This window comes from Trichoderma asperellum, chromosome 2 (genome assembly GCF_020647865.1).
Source record: "Trichoderma asperellum chromosome 2, complete sequence".
Classification (NCBI taxonomy): Eukaryota; Fungi; Ascomycota; class Sordariomycetes; order Hypocreales; family Hypocreaceae; genus Trichoderma; species Trichoderma asperellum.
Window position 1 is genome coordinate 2,789,519 of NC_089416.1, and position 20,015 is coordinate 2,809,533.

The 20,015-nt window shown below is 49.5% G+C and overlaps 10 protein-coding genes across 10 annotated transcripts; 3 read left to right on the forward strand and 7 right to left on the reverse strand.

The window, feature by feature from the left end:
- The first annotated feature begins 81 nt into the window (after window positions 1-81).
- On the forward strand, window positions 82-1,574 carry TrAFT101_003240 (uncharacterized protein). Its single transcript, XM_024910926.2, has 2 exons — window positions 82-114; window positions 192-1,574. The coding sequence occupies exon 2, from the start codon at window positions 344-346 to the stop codon at window positions 1,373-1,375; it is 1,032 nt and encodes a 343-aa protein (XP_024764373.1). The 5' UTR covers window positions 82-114; window positions 192-343; the 3' UTR covers window positions 1,376-1,574.
- A 2,426-nt stretch (window positions 1,575-4,000) lies between these two features.
- VPS74 (Vacuolar protein sorting-associated protein 74) lies at window positions 4,001-5,332 on the forward strand (the record flags this gene model as incomplete). Its single annotated transcript, XM_024899349.1, has 4 exons — window positions 4,001-4,270; window positions 4,327-4,573; window positions 4,712-5,163; window positions 5,243-5,332. The coding sequence occupies 4 exons, from the start codon at window positions 4,001-4,003 to the stop codon at window positions 5,330-5,332; spliced, it is 1,059 nt and encodes a 352-aa protein (XP_024764374.1).
- A 320-nt stretch (window positions 5,333-5,652) lies between these two features.
- Window positions 5,653-5,985, forward strand: TrAFT101_003242 (uncharacterized protein; the record flags this gene model as incomplete). The annotated part of the gene is made up of 1 exon (XM_066126829.1): window positions 5,653-5,985. The coding sequence occupies one exon, from the start codon at window positions 5,653-5,655 to the stop codon at window positions 5,983-5,985; it is 333 nt and encodes a 110-aa protein (XP_065982936.1).
- A 31-nt stretch (window positions 5,986-6,016) lies between these two features.
- Window positions 6,017-8,661, reverse strand: TrAFT101_003243 (uncharacterized protein). The gene is made up of 3 exons (XM_024902368.2): window positions 8,414-8,661; window positions 8,229-8,312; window positions 6,017-8,104 (listed from the first exon to the last, which is right to left on the reverse strand). Exons 1-3 carry the CDS (start codon window positions 8,429-8,431, stop codon window positions 6,488-6,490), a joined length of 1,719 nt encoding a protein of 572 aa, XP_024764375.2. The 5' UTR covers window positions 8,432-8,661; the 3' UTR covers window positions 6,017-6,487.
- Window positions 8,662-9,316: 655 nt separating this feature from the next.
- TrAFT101_003244 (uncharacterized protein) lies at window positions 9,317-10,241 on the reverse strand (the record flags this gene model as incomplete). Its single annotated transcript, XM_024899396.1, has 3 exons — window positions 9,317-9,442; window positions 9,544-10,100; window positions 10,172-10,241. 3 exons carry the CDS (start codon window positions 10,239-10,241, stop codon window positions 9,317-9,319), a joined length of 753 nt encoding a protein of 250 aa, XP_024764376.1.
- A 670-nt stretch (window positions 10,242-10,911) lies between these two features.
- Window positions 10,912-11,487, reverse strand: TrAFT101_003245 (uncharacterized protein; the record flags this gene model as incomplete). The annotated part of the gene is made up of 2 exons (XM_066126830.1): window positions 10,912-11,315; window positions 11,376-11,487. 2 exons carry the CDS (start codon window positions 11,485-11,487, stop codon window positions 10,912-10,914), a joined length of 516 nt encoding a protein of 171 aa, XP_065982937.1.
- A 10-nt stretch (window positions 11,488-11,497) lies between these two features.
- Window positions 11,498-13,086, reverse strand: TrAFT101_003246 (uncharacterized protein; the record flags this gene model as incomplete). Its single annotated transcript, XM_024903525.1, has 2 exons — window positions 11,498-12,686; window positions 12,827-13,086. 2 exons carry the CDS (start codon window positions 13,084-13,086, stop codon window positions 11,498-11,500), a joined length of 1,449 nt encoding a protein of 482 aa, XP_024764378.1.
- Window positions 13,087-13,707: 621 nt separating this feature from the next.
- TrAFT101_003247 (uncharacterized protein) lies at window positions 13,708-15,419 on the reverse strand (the record flags this gene model as incomplete). Its single annotated transcript, XM_024899449.1, has 3 exons — window positions 13,708-13,839; window positions 13,907-15,274; window positions 15,360-15,419. 3 exons carry the CDS (start codon window positions 15,417-15,419, stop codon window positions 13,708-13,710), a joined length of 1,560 nt encoding a protein of 519 aa, XP_024764379.1.
- A 1,335-nt stretch (window positions 15,420-16,754) lies between these two features.
- Window positions 16,755-17,203, reverse strand: TrAFT101_003248 (uncharacterized protein; the record flags this gene model as incomplete). Its single annotated transcript, XM_024906190.1, has 2 exons — window positions 16,755-16,915; window positions 16,972-17,203. The coding sequence occupies 2 exons, from the start codon at window positions 17,201-17,203 to the stop codon at window positions 16,755-16,757; spliced, it is 393 nt and encodes a 130-aa protein (XP_024764381.1).
- A 278-nt stretch (window positions 17,204-17,481) lies between these two features.
- On the reverse strand, window positions 17,482-19,101 carry GLD1_1 (mitochondrial glycerol dehydrogenase Gld1). Its single transcript, XM_024907690.2, has 5 exons — window positions 18,695-19,101; window positions 18,475-18,592; window positions 18,340-18,404; window positions 17,857-18,265; window positions 17,482-17,760 (listed from the first exon to the last, which is right to left on the reverse strand). Exons 1-5 carry the CDS (start codon window positions 19,019-19,021, stop codon window positions 17,693-17,695), a joined length of 987 nt encoding a protein of 328 aa, XP_024764382.1. The 5' UTR covers window positions 19,022-19,101; the 3' UTR covers window positions 17,482-17,692.
- Between the last annotated feature and the right edge of the window lie 914 nt (window positions 19,102-20,015).

Consider the following 20,015-nt stretch of genomic DNA (forward strand, 5'->3'; position numbering starts at 1 on the left):
CCTGCCTTGAGCCAGAAGAGCGCATATGAACAGACAATCTAGGTATTACTATATGGATAGATCCTTAATTATCATACAAATGCTAGCCAGCAGCTTCTCTCAATTTTGAATTAGGTAAATAGCCAATTTTGCCATCCCTAAACCTGCCCATTTTCTTTTTGAAGCTGACCACGAGTTCACTGTGGACACAGTTTACAAAGCGGTCACAGTCTGAGTTTTGCTGTGACCAATGATACCGCATGTCCCCTGAAATTCACTTTGCTTGAAAAACAACTGCACGACTCTGAGTTCCCAATTCCACTGAGAGTCACGCCCACCAGGCTTGAAACGGCCAACATTCACAATGGCTCCCTCAAAGAGAACCGGGAAGCAGAAGTCGTCCAATACATCGACTTCATCCGGCAACAATGGCAACCCCCCTGCGCCGTTCAAACGCCCTCCGGAGGTGCTGGCGCCCTTCATCAGCGAGCTCTCGGAGAAGCACGTCTACATCACGCACATTGACGCCAAGCCGCCGGCCTTCAAGCGCAAGATGTTTCTCGTACCCGTCGCCATGAACGTGGCCGTTGTGGCTCTGTTCGCCTGGCGCATGTACCACATCCTGCCATGGTACTGGAAGCTCCTCATGTCGCTCTGGGGCCACCCCAACGAGACGACGTTCCCCTTCCAGGAGGCGACGTGGTCGGAGCTGGCATGGGAGGTTTGGAAGCGCGGAATTGTCATGTTTATCGACTTCATGCTGTTTGTCTTCGTGTGGCCGTGGCCTGTGGAGTTTGCGTTTGGCAGGTCGCATGGAAACCCGACGCGGTGGCGATTCAATGTTGGATTCCGGGACAAGGAGATTTACGTCCGTCGCAGCAGAGACTGGGACCTGATGCTGCGCGACATCTTCAAGGATGCCAATTCGAAAAAGATCCTGCTCGCCTATACTCAGCAGGCAACATCGCCCATACTGCAGGAGCAAAAGACTGGCTATCTGCTGATGAATGACAAATGGGACCTGGACTGGAACCTCATGGTCCTGGCCCATAAGCTTGTGGATAAAAAGGAGGTTGCCCTCGAGGCGTTTAGGAACGTCATTTTGGTATTCCACCAAGACTACGGCTGGATCTGCCACGATCTCAAGATGGGCATAGCTGCCGAGGAAGATGAGAAGAGAAGACAGATTTTTGTCTTCCGAGATGTGCTCACGGCCATGGGCAAAGAAAACCTCTTTTACCGATGGATCGAGGTTGTGCAATTTGAGTCAACTCAGCCAGGAGGATTTGGCCCCGAGAAGCAAGAAGCTGCGGCGAAGAAGATCCGTGAGATGTTTGAGGCTGAAAACATCAACTTCGATGAGCTGTGGAAGGAGGCTGTCGGTACGAATCCATGAAGAATGATATTTTGGTCGGCGGCCAATAGGGCCAAAGAAATGAAATACGCATTTGCATACATTTTGGAGTTGACGAAAGGCGGTAATGTGGGAGCATTGGCATATGACATGCATACCGTCCATTTGATGTATTCAAGTTGTCTACATTTTCTATATCTCAATATTACAGCATCGATAAGGATATATAATAAAAAAGTTCAGTTCATTCTAACAGCCTATGCACAAGTAATACTGCAACTGCGCCCAATAAATGCCACCCAAGGGTCGTACAGCTGTAAAGGGGTGCCCAGGTTCAGGTTCAGCCTGCTGGTCAAGCAAAGAGCATAAAAAAAAGAAAAAAAAAAGGGCTTCGAACAGGAATTGAACCGCAACATCAAGCGGACTGGGTTTGAGAGCACAAAAGCAGAACTCAAGTACTGCTGGACACAAAACCCATAGTTGCACATCGTGATGCTCTACAACACGCAACGACGGTCACAGAAGGAAAAAGAAGATCACCACAACACCACCAAGAAAAAGGGAAAAAAGAAAGAAAAAAAAAAACGGTCTTCCACGCCCAGCATCCACTCTTACTTCCAGCGGTGAATCTACTGCGCGCCTGGGTTTCCCCTTAGGTACTTCTTTGCGGGTGCCACAGCTCGGAAAAGCACCACCGGGCCTGATGTCACTAATCCAGGGCTGGGGGCCGTGTCTGAGAGTTCCGCACCTGGGCGCAGCGCTAGACGGAAGACGTCAGCCGAACCTGAGAAGGCCCTCGCAGGTTGGACCTCGTCTTAACCGAATCCGCCACCCCCAAGTGGGAATGTCGCTGGTGATAGGGATGGAAAGATTTTGGTCTATAAGGCTATGGGAGCTGGCAGCTGGCAGCCGGTCGAGTGCTGCGGCGTTTCAGCACAGTGATACCCAATACCTAATTGCCTGTGAATGTAGAGGTAAGTAGGGCGTTGTGATCGCTACATAGCATAGCATAGTCTATCAAGATCTGGAACATGTTGCTGTTCCTGAAGGAGGAGGAGAAAGAGAGGAACCTCGATATGTTATCTGTTTGTACATGAGTAGGCTCTGTGCTACGTCCAGGTTGGAAGTCAATATGCACACATATTCTAGAATATATGGTCTAGTATATAGAAGTGCATATTGCTTGTATAGGTAGGATGCCTTTGAAGCACAGCTGCCCGGCCACCGTCTATCTCCACAAAGGACTGCCATATTGGAACGATATATATGGTAAAGACCCTTGGTTGACATGATCTGATATAGCCAAGATGACATAGAGGTACTTGAAAGCATCTTTATAATGCTCCCTGGTAATTCTGTGGCTGGAGCAAGGCACAGGCATCACGCACTCGCGCTGCCCTTCACGCCCAAGCCACTGAACCTGCCGAACCAGCGGAAGAACATATTGAGAAGTTCATGTAACTGCTTAAAATAACTATATTAGCAAAGTGATCGCATTATAACGTTGCGTATGCACGATACCCTCAGAAAAGCCACCAATTGTAAGGCAAAAAGACCTCTTCTCGACGTTGTGAGTGGAGTCGTGCGCCTTTGCGTGGCTTCCCGTCGACAAGAGGGCCTGCCGAATGGGGCAGTTTCCGAACTGAAGTCCAGCACGTGCGCAGCAGCGATGTACGGCGACGAGCAATAAACAGCAATAATAACAGCGCAAAGGGGGTTGGAGGATGCTATAAAGAAGCAATTGCACCGACGTACGAGATACGGCCGTCTAATAATAGCACTGCGGATAGCCCTTCTCCATTTAATAGTAATATACATTCTTTCTTTCTCCTCTCAACCTCGGCGTAATTCGTGTCACCCATGGCCCAACAAACTGCGCCTTCAGTTGCACCCTTGGATGCTGCATCAATTCAGTATGTCTGAGACTTATCAAGACGACGACACAGCCCTCTGTTCCCCCACCAAACAAGTTCGTATTAGATCCCATCGCCTCAGATGTTTCGTATCGACTTTTGACGTTTTTCCTCCTCTAAAATCTCACAGCTTGCGCCGAAGACCAGGGACACACACATACCGCCCTAATTGCGCAGTGGTACACGCGGCTTGCCCCATTTTCGCTGCTCCTAATGATCGTCCCCCCAAAGTTTGCTGAAACATCCCTCCAAATACTGTTAGCGCCTCCAGCGTGTCGTGAAATGCGCTATACCTCGTAGATGCCCCGTAGCCCGGCTCGTCAATAGGCCTTTCGAGCTGTGCGGCAGCGCTATGGCGCTCGCTGTGGCGCTGGAATCCCCCAAGGACGCACTGACCCCTGCCGCTGCCGCACAAGAGCCTCAGGACTGGACGAATTAACGCGGCCCACCACAAGGGACCTCATCTCTCCTGCGAGACGCCTGTGGACCTTTCGCAGATTTGCCAGACCATACCTTTTCCTCTGTGCATGACAGCGCTGTCCAGCATTGGCTTGGGGTTCTTTTGCTTCCTCGACTTTTAAAACACCCCTCGCCGGCCGTTGCTTCGTTGCTTCGCACGCCGATTCTCACCGACTTGAGTCTGGTCTGGGGCTGGACTCCTTCGAACCATCGATCCTCGACGACTGAATCGGCGCATCCTCCCTACATCGATCGTGCCTCCACTGCAGCTGCCACTCTGTAACGAGCCGTCAGCATGTCTTCATCGGGGTTGACGCGGCGTCGCGGCGCGGGCGGCGCGGGCGGTGCTGCTGCCGCTGAGGGCGAGAGCAGCAACGGTGTCTCGAGAACCAATTCGACCCGAGATGTTCGAGACAACGGCCCGGAGACGAGCTACGAGAGCGGCGAGAATGGCCACAAGATTGCCTTCGACCCTCGAGACATTAGCGAGTCCGCCGAGCGGAGCAAGCAGCCCAAACTGACCATGATGGAGGAGGTGCTGCTGCTTGGCCTCAAGGACAAACAAGTATGCAGAGGAGCCATATGTGGCGAGACCAATTGCTGACCCAGCCTGACAATTAGGGGTACCTCTCCTTCTGGAACGACAACATCTCTTACGCGCTCCGAGGATGCATTGTGCTCGAGCTGGCCTTCCGCGGGCGCATCGCCATGGAGAAGGACCCGGCGCGGCGACGATTTCCCCTGGCCGATCGAAATATTGAAGTGATTGATGATACCCTCACTGGCGAGGTGCTGCTTGACGAGGCTCTCAAGATGATGAAGCAGAGCGAAAAGATGAGCGTTAGCTCCTGGATTGACTTGATGAGCGGTATTACACCCCTGCTCTCCAATTCTATTTTCTCTCCCCCCTCGCCAACAATACTCTTTTTTTTTTCAAGAGCGACAGCGACATAACATATATATACATGATCAATGGCAACTAACGCGCCCCCTTCTCTTTTACTAGGTGAAACTTGGAACTTGATGAAGATAGGATACCAGCTCAAGCAGGTTCGTGAACGATTAGCCAAGGGCCTGGTCGACAAGGGCATCCTACGGACGGAGAAGCGTAACTTCCTTCTCTTCGACATGGCCACCCACCCCGTCGCCGACGGCGGTGCCAAGGAGGAAATCCGTCGTCGCGTGCGCAACGTCCTCACCCAGCGCACCGTCGTCCTCAACGGCAGCCAATTCCTCCCCGAGAACCTCGAATTCCGCTACCTGCGCACCGTCACCATGGTGTGCGCCGCCTACGCCGCCAACGTCCTGGAGAATGCGCTGTCTACGCTCGGCCACGAGGCTAGAGAGCGGGCGTTTGCTCAGACAGACGAGCTGCTGGCGGATTACAGCCAGTTCCCCTTTGGAAAGAAGGCTACGGGCAATGGCATCGGAGCCAACTTGCCTCAGGTTATTGCCGAGGTAAGCATTCCCAATCTTTTTGGTGTTCCATTTTGCCATCTTTTGCGCGTAATTATATGCTAATGATGTGGTGGTGTAGGAGGTAAACAAGGCAAAGGATAAGGATCTGCAGCTCGAAATCGTCGCAGCCTGCCTGAGCGTCTTCACCCGACTCGACTCCCTTCTATAAACCAGACGAGGCTCTTGAGAACTGAAACCCCGCTACGAACACTCCCCTAATTCGACTTTATAATGATGACAGAATAAGAGTAAAAGGCCATTCGATTCCCCATTTCATTCTATTATACATACCTTTGACCCTCCCTACTTGCTCTCTCACACTTTCTGAAACAGCACACTCCCAAAATCTTTTGCCTTGTTTGTCATTTTATCTTGGGGAAAAGGGGGGAAGTGGAAATAGAGAGAGAGTTTTCATCCCTTTTCATCTATTTATTCCTATTTATTTTTGCTATTTGGTCGAAGAAATAACGGCTGAATGAAAATACGACCATGCGCGCAACGGGAGAGAAAGACAGACGAAGGATTTTTATTATGAGAAGGGAATTTAAAAGGAAAGGGAAGAAAAAAAGGGAAAGCAGAAGAAGAGAGATCCGGGAAAGCGAATACGCCCTAGCTTTTTTTTATTTTAATTTTATTTGTTTCTTCTTCTTTTGTTTTTGCTTCTTGTTTTTTTGCTTCTTTTTAATTTTCTTCTTCTTCCGAAATTGCAAGCGGAGGGGCGGTATGGGAAAAATATGGGAAGAGGGAGAGGAAATTAAGAAGAGCTTGGAGGATGGATTGTGCGTCTCTTTCCCCTGTACTTATGTATGGCTTTGCGTATGAAATTTATTTTTGTAATGGTGATTGATTTAAAGGAGAACGCAATGTATGGCGTCAAATTTTACAGCTTTTTTTTTTATCTAACTCAAACGATATTCTCAACTACTAATTCCTTTCCCTTCTCTAGTGTATGTAGTATTAAAAACTTTTCGTCGGCTGGGTTAATGAGAAGGAAGGGTTTTTTTTTATCAACACAACCAGCATACATTGCAGCCCATCCCCAAATGGCCTATACATAACCTCAAATGACCCTATATTTGCCTCCCATCCCCTCCTCCCCCCTACCTCCATACGGTCAAACATTTGAACTGATGCCATGCCTTGCGCCTCCGACGCTAGTTCGCCTTGATGTAGATGAATCCCAAACAGATATGAGTAGAAAAAACCCGGATACGAGAAATAATGAAACAAAGGACGAGACGACTCCAAAGGGAAAATACCGTTATGAAGGGGCCAGGCCATGATATTGGTACAACAGAAGCTATCGAATCACCGGCCATCTTCATCATTTCTTTTTCCCGCCAACTCCAAAGCTTCCTTCGAAGCCAGGTCGTCCTCCCTTCTTCTTTCCAGCACCGCCCTTCTTCTTCTTGCCTGAGCGCTTTAGCAGCTTGTCCTCCCGGCGCTGCTTAATGTTCTCTTCACGCTTCTTCTGCCTCTCCCGCTGGGCCTGGGCTACGCCAGTGGCGCGCTCCTTCCATGCCTTTTCGCTCTTCTTCTTGTTGGCTTCCTTGCGCCTGACGGCCTTCTTGAGCATGGCCTCGTCGTCGTGGACCTTCTCACCCTCGGCGCGGCGACGAGCGTTCAGCCAGACCTCCTTCTCCTCGATATCCTTGCGCTTCTCGGCGTCGAGCTCTTCTATCCGCTTCTTCTCGTTCTGGACCTTGAGAAGAGCAGTCTTGGGATCTGAAGGACCCTTCTTTTTGCCTCTGTTGAGGAAGTAGCTCAGATCATGGGACATTTGTGTTCCATCTGCAAATGCTACGCGTCCAAAGGAAAAGCCACCCTGGGTATCGTCAAAGCTAACATTGGGGCTCATAACGCCAGGGGAGTTAGATGCCAGGGCTTCTTCACGCTTCCTCTGCTCCTCATCCTTTGCCAATTTTCTTAGTTCTTTTTTATGTGCTTTGCGCTGTGCCTCCTTTGCTCTTCTCGCTTCGATGAGTTCCTGTCTTGTGCGAATAGGCTTGCCATTTGTTCCATCTGCCTTTCTGGCCGCGCGGAGAGCCTCAATCTTGGCAGCTAAACGAGCCCTCAGAGCCTCGGTGTCTGCAGGGATCTTGATATGCTTCGGCTTTTCTGACGGGGCAATGGAGGAGATGGATGTGGTTGTGCTGGCGAGCTCTGCCGGTGCGGGTTGGCCGTTGGCAGTCTCGTTGGAATCGAAGGTGGGAGAATGTGGTTCAGAGTCGGGAGCGCTGCCATCATCTTCTCTCTGCAGCCCAGAGAAGTCTAGTGTTGTGTCAAGACCTTCCATCCGATCGTCGGCTTTATCAGTGTCATCGACTTTAGTTTCTTCTGATTTTGATGGAGTCGGCTGAGGTTTTGAAGGTGTGGTTACTTCTTTGGCAGCTTTCTTGTTCTTCTGTTTCTTTGTGGCAGGCGTAGGAGCAGCCTCGGCAGCGTCGTTTACCGGTGTCTTGGCTGGTGTCTTGGCTGGTGTCTTAGCTGGAGTTTTGGCTGGAGTTTGTGGTTCGCCTGTCTCTTGTTTGGTCTTTTTCTCGGCTTTCTTCTCAGCCTTCTTTTCTCGCTTTGCGGCTCGCTTCTGCTCTCTTCTTGATAGATTTGACGTGTCTGCGGCTCCCTCTGCCTCATCTTCATCCTCATCCTCACTCTTGGCTTCCACGTTGCCATTGGTCTTTGACTTCTTATGAGGAGTTTCAGGGTTCTGCTTCCTCAAGCCTTCAAGAGGCTTCTCAGCCTCGACGCCAGCGACAGGTTCATACTCTTCCTCTTCGGGCACATTCTCCTCTTGCTCCATTTGCCTCAGCTTTCGCTTGCTCTTGGCTCGCTCCTCCAGCTCTTCTTTGGCGCTGCGGTTCAGAGCACTGTCGGGATCTAGCTTAGCTCGGCGGGCAGCTGCGGCTTCCTGCTTCGTCTGCTTCTCTCTTTGCCATTGGTCCTATACATTGCCAACGTCAGCCTTGGTTCTGTCATCGCTCCATACACACAATAGGCGCGAGTCAAATCCAGATATCCACTCGATCGAGAGAATCATGTTCGTAGGAATGGATCGGTCAACGTACGCTCGTATCTTCCCCATAATACATCTTGGCAGGAATCAGACTCAGCAAGCCATCGAATGCCTTTGCATGATCGCGCAAGCGATCCTAACAGTGATGTCAGCTTATAATTGCAACAGATTATCGCTGCCATCCTCCTTCTGGGCGTTTATCCAGGCTGGAGTGAGCAAAAGAGCGTTCAAACGAACCTGCAATGATTCTGCCATCTTGGTATTATAATATCACGAAAGAGAGAACGGCGATAATAAGCTAATAAAAGGAAGAGAAATTAATGCCAATAAAAGGCGCCTAGAAGTTGAGTTCTGGCGACGGCGTGGGATTATCCGCGGCCGATTAGGTAGAAAATGGAAAGATGATAGCTGGTGGTTGGTGTGAAGTGATGCTTTTTTTTTTCTGCCAATGTCTTGCTTAGGAAATTTCCTGAATTTTTTTTTGGGGTGCCCAATTTTTTTTTTCGCCTTTCCACTACAGTACCGCGAATTTCGCTGTGGGGTAGCGGCTTAGTGCCTGGATTGATGCAGAACCGCAAAAAGTGCTGGTAGCGATAAGGGAGGGAGAGAAGAAGAAGAAGTAAAAAAAAAAAAAAAAAAAAAAAAAACGGTTTGATGTATCATTGAGAGATGGTGGCAAGTGCATAGATGCGTCAGAAATAGCAAGAGATTACACCTATGAATCGAGGCGTTAAGCACGTGTTAATGCGCATTTTCGAGGTACGCGCTCTATCTAGGTACGCTTCTCATATAAAGCACGGATCACGAGAGCATCATCGATCCAAAAGTATTAGTAGAGGCAATAGAAGCATAGAAATGCTAGCCGGTATGATATCTCTTGGTGCTGTCAGACGGACATAATCGGGGCATAGTATCCTGCCTGGGGAAAAGACCACACCACTGCACAAAGCACTTGTTAAACAGTTTTGTGAACAATTTGGTCTTGATTTGTAGGTATATTCAGCAAATCCAAGTATGCCCTGGATAACATCGTTCCGCAATATCTCAAAGTTATGAAGAATATGTATCGGATATAGCAGTCCATATCTGGTAAGCCAGGATATCCACGAAGAAGCTAAAGCTACAAGAACGTTCTCCCATTTATTTCTTTTTACTGCTCTTCTTTGAAGCAGGAGCTCCAGCAGCCAGTGCTCGCAATTTGGCTTCTCTGGCTTCAATCTCAGCTTTCCTTTCCCTGTCTCGCTCTTCCTTTTCTTCTTTCTCAGCCTGATAGATAGAAATTCAATGGTTAGCTTTCTAAAGCACGAGTTCTTCATGCTGGAAAGGGAAAAAAAAAATTGGGATTTGTGTAAGAGGGATGTTCTTACCTGTCTCCTAGCAGCATCAGCTTCGCGCTGTGCACGGATGGCCTTGAGACGGGCAATATCCGCCTTGGCCTCGTCCGTCTTGCCCTCGGCATGTAGCTTCATGTATCTCTCCTTTGCGGCCGCCGCCTCAGCCGCTTCTCTCTCGCGCCGACTTGCCGGCAGCTTCTTTACGCCTGCGGTGATCTCTTCAACATCCGAGCTTTTGCTAGCCTGCTTACGGGCTGATGAAGAGTGGTTTGGGTTGGCAGGTAGATCTCCGTCGTCGCTTTCCTCGTCGCTTGAAGGGGGCATGTCGCCGACTTCGACCGCAGCAGCCTTTGCCTTCGCTATAGCGGCCTCTTTCCGGGCCTTCTTCTGGGCTCTTCGGTCCTCGCGGTTGGCTTCGGTGACTTGGGCTGGGGCCTTGCTGTCCTCTTCCTCTTCGGATTCTTCTTCAGACTCCTCTTCGGATTCTTCTTCGGACTCGTCGTCTTTCTGCTTGCCTTCTTCGCTCCACATGCTCACTGCATTGCCTTCGGAGTCGAGAGGTTGAAGATTGCGAGAGAAGTGCTTGCCGCCTAGTTTGAGATGACTACATATTAGCAAATGAAGGCCTCGTCTTTTGTCGCTGTAAATAGGTTCGTTTTACCTCCTCTGGTGAATTTTCTGAACTTGCCACCACGGCCGCGTGAGCTCGCTCCAGGGGCACCGCCAGCCATCTTGGATGATGATGATGGTGATGAAAGAGAAGAGTGGTTGAAACCTGAGAGGTGAAGTGCTTTGATTTGGCGTAAATTCCGACTTTGCCTGAGCTCAGAGCTTAAATAGGAAAACTCCCTTTAAATCAGCCACCGTCGATAAGATTGAAGTGAATTCCGAGTTGTCAGTGCCGGCGAGGCGGGGTAGCGGGGTACTTTGGAGGTACAGCTCAGCCTTGTCTGATGCCGTGGGATGTAGGGAAAGAGATTACAATTTCTACTGGCATCAAAAAGGATCTTTTGCTTGAAGCGTGATGCAAGATCACTTTGGATGACTCACAGTGCTTTCTTTTTCGGTAAAACAAATGACACGAGCCAAAAGATTGAAGCGGCTTATCCAGTTCTAGGTAGCACCATATATTGATCCAGCCACGTCATTGAGTTGTATCACCAAGGTACCTGGGCTATCTAAGGTACTAAAACATGCAGAAGACGTAAAACAGACGATAGATGATTGGCTGGCTTGCAGGCCAAGCATCACAAGCTGGATCTCGCTTGATATGACAGCCATCTTTCACACCGGTTAGCATTACGATTTTGGCTTTAGCATTATCTCTGTTTTAAGAAACAACAACCTACAGCCACTTGTGAGCCGTCGTAAAATTGAACAACATCAACCCACGAATATGCACTACCACGATGCAAAGCCCTGTAATTCGTAATTCGAGCTCTGCAGTTGGTGAGTCACACAAGGCTGACTCTTAGCAAAACGGCTAAGAAAAAAAATAATATGGGTCGATGCTCGCGAACCGCAGCCACGTTTTTCCGAAGCTACCCAGCCGCTCCACCAACGCCCAGGCACATAAAACCACCGGCCGAAGATTTTTCTTTCCTCTTCTTTTTTCTTTTCTTCTTCAGTGAAACCTACTAGAAATATTCCTTCAAATTCACTCTGCGTGTCGACAACCCTATGGATGCGCTTGGAGGGGAAACTGGAGGATAGATGATTGTTTTCCGCTGGCTTACCCTCTTTCCCTGTACTTCCTTTCGAGGTTGCGTTTGGGCGAGAAAAATTTTTCGGCGGCACATAACGGCCTATATCACCCATTTTAATTGATAGGCCTTCCGATGCCTTACTTGTCTAGATGAACTTACTGGCAATTCTGCTGGGGGATTTGTTCGGAACAAGGGCTGAAATCGGGGATTCGTAAATTCGTAGTTTATAATTCCTCGCTGCTTTGTGAGATGGCTGCTTCTCATCAGCCATGTGTCATCCATCACCCAGAAAGTGACTGCAGCATGTCATGCAGCTGCTTTCTCTTGCGCATCTTCAGCGATGATTTCGATTGGATCGATGTTATCGAAGCCGATCTTGCTTTCGGCTCCGGCTCCGGCTCTTGCTCTTTCTGAAGCTGGTCTCGAGATGCGTCCGTCTTGTAGCGGCTCGTATCCATAGGGCGGGTGAACGTATATCGTTTGGTTGAAAACAGGCCGCGGCTCACATAAGCTGGCTTGGAAGTGATGCCTCCCCGTCCACTATGTCCTAGAAACAGGCACGCCATGGGCCGTGATGGCAAAACAAATGGTCCAGCTACGGCTTGTTGGTCCACCGAATGGCCCTGGCTCGCAATATCTATGTCGCTGCTCAGCTGTCCTAGGAACGAGTATAGCCAGAAAGCCCATGCCTCAAAAGCAACGCCGTGGCAAGCCCCTGCTTGCCTTGATGCCGCGTCTGGATCCCACGAGGGCATGTATTTCTTGCCCGTGTCTGTGAGATAATTCAACAGAGGGGGCGCTTCTCGGTCTGGCACAAATTTGATGGCGCATTGTGAGTCGCTGCAGAGCGTCACCAAATCAGCTTCGACGCTCTTAATTGAGTCTTGCGTCTTGATTATATGTGTATCTGGAACGAGGAGCATGAGATTTCGCAGCAGTGTGCCCTCCTGTCTGCCAGAGACGTCGGTAACTTCCCAGCCGGCCTCGGCAGCATCGTCGAATGGAGAGGCCCAGTCATCTCTCGCGCCCGTGACATCGTATAGTGCCAAGGAGGGGAACTTTGCGACCCAACGTAAGGATTGCTGTGTAACCGTCTGATCGCCCCATATCCTCAAAACCCTTAATAAAGGGAAGGGATTCTCGCTCTCGGTCCAGCCTCGAACGACGCGGTCGTTGACGGCCGGAAAGACATCACCTAGCTCATCCGCTGGTTGGATAAGCTCCAGAATGCCCAGATTTTTCATATCTGTTAAGCAGAATAGCTCATGGGAAGAGAACTGGCACCCTCCGCTGAGCACGAGATGGGTGATGAACTCTGTTGAAAAAGATGTTAGGGGCTGGATGTAGCATCCTAGTTCCTCACTGGGTCGACATATATGCTGCCGGAATCGATATAGGCCAAGGCTCTTCTCATCATCCTCACGAAGCAATACCGTAGAGAAAAGTTTCCATGCATGGAAGCATACGCCTCTGGTGTTCGGCATGTTAGTAAATGATGTACCTCGCTCATTCACCCTCTTTCAGCACCGCCTTGACTTGAGAATTCAACCACTACGCAGTTTATGTTTTCAAGTAACCGGATGCATGTGTAAACATAAAGAGCCACCAACCTTGCCTCTAAAAAGCGCCAGATGCGCCAAACCAGCTGAATAGGAAGCGACCCAAGCAGCTCTTCCGATACGTCGCCAATGTTGTCGGCAATGACATTAATTGCCATATCCAATAAAGATCGAGGGCCACGAGCGCCGCGAGGCTTAAAAATAGGATACGGACGCCGTCGCGACCAGCCACGATCCGAACTGACGTTGAGCCGACGCTGGATGGTCCATTCTCGGAAGACTTGGCCCGTTGAAGGATCGTAGTTGTTCATGGCTACGCAGCGCCGCGGAAAGAGTCGAGGGTGAAAAGGAAGAGAGAGATTATGGTGCTGCTACATGAAGTCGAGATTTATTTTGACACGGCCTCAGAAAAAGGAAACAAGAAAATGATCATTGAGCTCAATGGATTTCAACAAGATCACGCTTTGTGAGGCTGCTGTTCTATTGAGGCGAACATACGGTATGGAAGTTCAAGGTTATGAGCAGATATGTCAGCAGTGCGTAAGTTGACTGCTAGAGGTGGCTGTCGCTTTGAGTGCCGGCTTGTGCCGCCCAAAGTCGCAAATCGTAGATCGAGAGTCGTCCCAGTATTAATAAGAGCACAGCAGAAGCTGCATCTCAATTATGCAGCCAGTGTCAAAGTATGAAACTAACATATAAGGTTTTTTAGTTGTTTTTCAAATGTTTCATGAAGTTTTAGGTAAACAACGCTATTCTATCTCCCCCCAAAACGCCTTGTGAAGGTGCTCTCTAGACTATCTGTTTTACACAGCATCTTGGAGAATATCCAGCCCGCCATTTTTTTGGTATTCAAAGCCTTACTGCTGCGTCAAATACCCGATATTATTAGATAATACACATTTAAATCGATTCAAAGCCGCACTACGAGCCATTTAGAGCATGGGCTTCAGGTCGTCGGCAACTGTGAAGGGAGCTTCTGTCTTGCTCTTGATCTCCTCTACCGTAACTCCGTCCGCAATCTCGATGAGGGTTAGACCGTGAGCGAAATCGACGTCGAAAACAGCCTGAGAAAAAGAAAAAGTTAGTGGCTGATTTACATGCAACATGGAGTAGCTTAGTGTAGCAACTTACCAGCTCTGTGATAATTCTTGAAACGCACGCTCGGCCCGTCAGTGGGAACGCGCACTGCTTGACAATCTTGGGGTTGCCCTTCTTGTCGGTGTGTTCCATGGTGACGACAACCTTGGTAGCGCTGGGGTTGCTCACGAGATCCATGGCACCACCGAAGCCCTTGACCTTGCCTGGCAACATCCAGTTGGCGAGGTCGCCAGTTGCGCTGACTTGCATGGCGCCGAGGATAGTCAAGTTGATTCTGCCGCTGCGAATCATGCCGAAACTCTCTTCACTGCCGAAGACGGCAGCACCAGGATTAAGGGTGACCGTTTCCTTACCAGCGTTGATCAGGTCGGCGTCTTCTTCGCCCTTCTTAGGGTAGGGGCCGAGGCCGAGGATACCGTTCTCGGACTGCAGCTGGACTTCCACCTCAGGGCCGACAAAGCCAGGGGCAAGCATGGGCATGCCGATACCCAAGTTGGCATACATGCCGTTCTTGAATTCCTTAGCAGCTCGCTTCACGATTCGCTCCCTCTTGGCCGCGGTCTCGCCTGTTCCCAGGGCAGCCTTGGCCGCGGGGTCGGCCTCGTCCTTGGCCCAGGTAAACTTCTCAATGTTCTTGGGGCTGGTGCTCTGGATGACACGCTTGACGTAGATGCCGGGGAGGTGAACGGCCTCGGGAGGAATCTCGCCTGGCTCAACAATGTGCTCGGCCTCCACGATGGTGATCTTGGCGTTGCGGCCCATGGCGCCATTGAAGTTATTAGCAGCCAGGCGGAACTGGCAGTTTCCGAGCTTGTCGGCCTTGTACGCCTTAACAAAGGCATAGTCTCCTGCAATGCTCTCTTCCAGCAGATAGGGCTTTCCATTGAAGACCTTGACATCCTTGGGATAAGAGTAGACGTCCGGCGTTCCATCAGGCTTGTTCTTCAGCGGCAGATCACCCGTCTGGACAACGGTGCCGAAAGCCGCAGGAGTGTAGAATGCAGGAATACCCTTGCCGCCAGCTGCGCATCGCTCGGCGAGTGTTCCCTGGGGAGTCAATTCCAGCTCGACTTCGCCAGTCAGATACATTGTCTCGAATGTCTTGTTTTCGCCAATGTAACTAGCAACCATCTTCTTTACCTGCTTCGTCTTAAGAAGCTTGCCCAGGCCAGAGCTGTCAGTGCCAGCGTTATTTGACACGGCAGTCAGGCCGGTGATCTCTGGCTTCTTAAGGACCTCGTCGATGAGAGTGTCAGGAACACCGCAAAGACCGAAGCCTCCGCAAAGCAATGTGGAGTTGGCCTTCATGTCCTTGATCGCCTCGGCAGCAGAGGGCAGCACTTTGTTGATCTCGGCTCGACGGGCAGTGGCAGAAAAGGATCTGGCTAAGACGGCGGAGGGCTAGAGCATGAATATTTTGATTTAGTATCTAATTCAATTCTATTTCGACGGTTGCGCCATCCAAAACGAGGGTTTCTAAGCTTACGTTTGTCGCATGGCGCGCAAAGGCCCCGAGGGTCCGCAGGCGCATAGCTGAAGATGGCATCGTGGAGGGGCAGGTAGATGGACGGTTTCGCGGGGTGATAAAAGCTGCAATAGCTCGCGCGCGTATAGACTATACCGTGGAATGTACCGCCTATTACTAGGGGAGAGAGAGACGGGATGGGATATAAGAAAGGAGGAAAGAAGAAGAGAAAGGAAAAAGAATAAACGTCTCGGAAAGACTAGGCTTTCGGAAAGATTGGCGGGTATACATTAGTGATGGCCTCACTGCTATTATGTATAGTCGCTCGTGTCTATATTTTTGCCGGTGCATTAGCCGTCAATGGCCGAATCCACTGCCGTAGACCCAGTTCTCCGCATTGGCGGCCACAGAAGTCGGGTATTTGGCAGCCCGTAGTGAGGAGAAGCTGGAGCCAAAGCGACAATAGCGGGACTGTTCCGTGGACGAGGGGCGGATATGGACGGCGGGCGGGTGTGGGGGAAGAAGCATCATCAGAGATTTTGTAGCGCAGTAGTAATAACAGAGGTAATGATGATAAATTTGATCAGGTAGCATTACTGTCCATCTAAGGATCATCAGTAGATACATGGCCTGCTGCAGCGTGTGAAAGCTTACCTGTACATTGGTCATTTCTGAGTGATGGATCCTATGCCGGCGACAGCAACAGACATGCACCCTGCAACTCGTCTCAAAAGCTGACAGATTCTTGACATACACACATACAACCCCCAGGCACTGACTTGGAGATCCGCATATTTTTCGCCGAGCTCGTGGACGAATCTTAGCGCTAGTATGTAGACGGGCTGGCTCCAGATTCCGCCTTGGACTAGAGATTTTTGGCCCGGGTTCCGAAGCCGAAGTCAAGCCCAGTTGTTTCTGAGGAGAGCCGGCACAAGCGGGTGGCAATGAGTTTTCCCGGAATGCCATTCCGTGGCAGCGCGATCCAAAACGTTCATCCGGCGGTGCCTACGGGGAGTTTATGATGGCAATTCGGTATTTTGACTTCAGTCGATATGGATTCTTGACAGTAGCAGCACTCTGTAGGAGTAGTTGAGCCAAGATGCCAAGGCAAGGCATGCGGTCAAACAGCTGGATCTTAATTCGTCACGTGTCAGGCAAAGCAGATCTTGCGCAAGCACATGTATGGAGAAGCTTCAATATGATATATGATGATATACATATGCATATAACCTCCTCCGTACAATGCATCGTGGTACTCCATCTCGGCTTTCATTCTCCACAGCTCTCATACTGTCAAGACATGATGAGTAACCAATTTCGTGAGCCGTGAAGCGCAGCATCACGGCCTCCTCAAAGCGTCCATCTGCTCAAGAAGCTACCACTATCTTCAAGGCAGCATAATCATCAACACCTCTCTTATGGTTTATGACACACAACTTCAATGTTGTTACCTGCCGCATCATGCACATAAGCAGCGTAATAGTTGGCATGGTAATGCGCTCGCACGCCCGGTGCCCCATTGTCTTGCCCTCCGCTTAGCATCGCCGCCGCGTGAAATGCATCCACCAGAGAACGATCTATTGCAGCGTTTTAACAACACGACGAGTGGCTATGATGTAGTAGGGATACTTACTTTCGGCGCGGAATGCAACATGTGCTTTAGTTGACTCTTTCGCCCCAAAAAGCCAAAAGTCAGCAACTTTGTAGTTTTCCACAGTGTCGAATTCCGAGCCGAGCCCAACGATGTTCTCGCCAAACTCATAGACGACTCGATATCCCAGTGGCTCAAGCGCTTTCACATATAATGCTAAGCACTCTCGAAATTTGTCCTCGGGGACTATGATGGTGGTGTGGTCAATAGCCATGATGACTATACTGATAAAAAGCGGCTCTATAAGTACATGTAGCTGCTTGAGAGGCGCGATCTTGATACCCTTTTAGAACTTTCCAATGGAGTACTACATCTCTCTTTATAAGCTTAATTTCTGCGCGGACTTCGGTTACCCACGAATGCCGAGATTTAAATCGGATGCTACATCGCCTAGTCTCGTGTATAGATTAGAATGAAAAAGGCATGTACCGTTAATGGTGGTTATTGTCAACCGCACCCAGGGTCACGGCGACTAGGAACACCGTGAATGGTAGAACTTTGCGTACCAAGACGGCGCACCAGATTAAGGCATAGCTTTAAGGTTGCTACTGCTAGTATGCTATCGGCAGCTACTGAGGTACCTACACATTTGATTCCCTGATGCAGGGCACAATCACAAGACTATGTTACTACGCTCAATTTGCTCAACATAATTGGTCGCTTAATTTAGCTCTGTGCACAACTATTCCCTAGTAGGATATCCTCATGACTTTACGACAATCTGATTCGTAGCAGTCTTCTCTCTGTCGTCCCCGAAAATGTTAATGTTCCCTGTTTGGAGGATTAGTGATTGTTCCCCATACAACACAAGCATTTAGATCCTTCGTGCTCTGTGTACGGAAAGGATCAAAGACAATTGTCACTTACATTCGGGCCCGGGAAGACAGCGTCGCTGTGGGGTTTCGCCAAGCTTGGCAAGATCCTGGATCGCCTGCTCATCAAGCTCGATGTCCTGGAAATTCTCAAGAATCCGCGCCGGCGTGATTGATTTTGGAATGACGGTGTGGCCATCAAGCTGGGACCAGGCAAGAAGGACCTGTGCTGGAGAAATAGGCTTGCCCTGACCCTCTGAGAGACGCTTTGCAATTCCCTTGACCACTGGATCATCGACGATCAATGGCAGGCCGTCAGTGTTCCTGCCAAAGGGGGAATAGGCCGTGATAACGATGCCTTTCTTCTTGCAGTAGTCAACAAGAGGGGGGTCAGGAATCAGGGGATGCCGCTCGACTTGGTTGACAGCGGGGACTACGCCTGAGTCGTTGATGATGGCCTCTAACTATTTACACAAGTGACTGCATTAATACCATGGAAGCATATAAAATAATACTGTAGATGTTCTGTAAAACTTACATGCTCGGTTGTAAAATTGGAAACTCCAATAGAACGAACTTTGCTCTTAGGCAAAGTAGTCATGGCTACCTCACCAAGTGACAGACGGTCAGCCAACTTGTCTATGTTATTTAATATGAAGCTGACCGAATATACCTTTCCAAGTCTGACAAATTGAGACTTCTTGGTCAAGAATAACTGTGCCGGTCGCTGGATCTGTTGGCTCAAGGACCTTGCCGGAGGCAAAAGCAACAGGCCAATGAACGAGATATAGCTACGATAACCATGAAAGATGAGAGATAAAATTTTATAAAATGCGAAGAAACAAGAATTATTTCCATAAATTAATCGCATATTTTATTTGGAAAATACTCACATCAAGGTAATCAAGTCCGAGTTCTTGCAGAGTGTCATCAAGCGCAGGCTCGACATCTTCCGGCCGATGGCTGTTATTCCACAGCTTGCTAGTAATGAAAATCTCCTCGCGCTTCAGGCCGGGAATCTCTGCTAGCGCCCTCTTAATACCATCTCCGACTCCGACCTGATTTCCATAAACCTTGGCGAGATCAAGGTGTCGGTAGCCAACCTTGAGTGCCTCGAAAATGGCCTCGCTAACTTCTTCTGGGCTACAGAGCCAGGTGCCGTAGCCCAAGGTTGGGAACTTGTGGCCGGTATTGAGAAGAACAGTGCGCCCAGACGACATTTTAGTGTTGGTGTCGGCAATACGAGAGAAATGACTTTTGGTGATTAAGTGTATCAACTGCACCCCTTTCTTTTCTTTGGTGTAGAGACTTATAGCGATGAGGGAATTGGGTGTTTCTTCTGGTGGGTGTGGGGGGTCTTTAGGTATTTATCCGTGCTTCTAGAGTTCCACTATCTCTTAATTCTTCGTACTGAGTCTACCGAATATCTATCTATAAAAGCGAATATTCGAATTTTGCTACCCGAACTAAGTGATATCCGAATCATGACAGCTGGCGCGAAAAAGGTCCAAATCATCAGCTCACTTTATGAAGAACCGGAGATCTCAAAGCCGTGGTCCCTGCGCTAAGAGCTCAGCAGAGCCATTGCGTAGAAGGATAAGAATAGAGGCGAGCTTCGGTAGCCTGTATGGCACTATCTGCATCTTCTCCCGTCCCCACTTTGATTCAATAGACACATAACCATCCGAATTTGGAAGTGATGGCTGACCCTCTGGAAGGAGGTTACAGTGGCGAGGGACCATGAGTCGGCTAATTGTTTGTGCCGTAGTATCGTCAGGTTAGCTGTAGATATTGTAGACGCACTTGATTCATCGGAGATCGCAATATCTCCTTGGAAATAGGGTCCTGTTTCACTATCAATAGCCAGCCTTAGCTGCTTTAGCCAGGGCAGCGTTGTGCGAGACTGCGCCTAAGATATGGGAAGAATCCTACTTGTAGGCTACCAGGCCAAATTACAAATAGTAGTAACCAAGCCATATAAGCAGACTAGCACTTAAACAGCTTTGTGCCAATATTCGGTGAGTATTTTTCTTTTGCAGCATGGGACTGCTGGCAGGAGAAACATTTAGTACATAGGCTTTGATAGTACCTTCCAGCTCAAACGCTGGGTAAGAGCCGGCACCATGAATCATCACATAACAACTACCACAACCGGAATATTATTGAATACTCTCAAAACAGTTGCGTGAGTTAAGGCATATATGCCAGGGAATT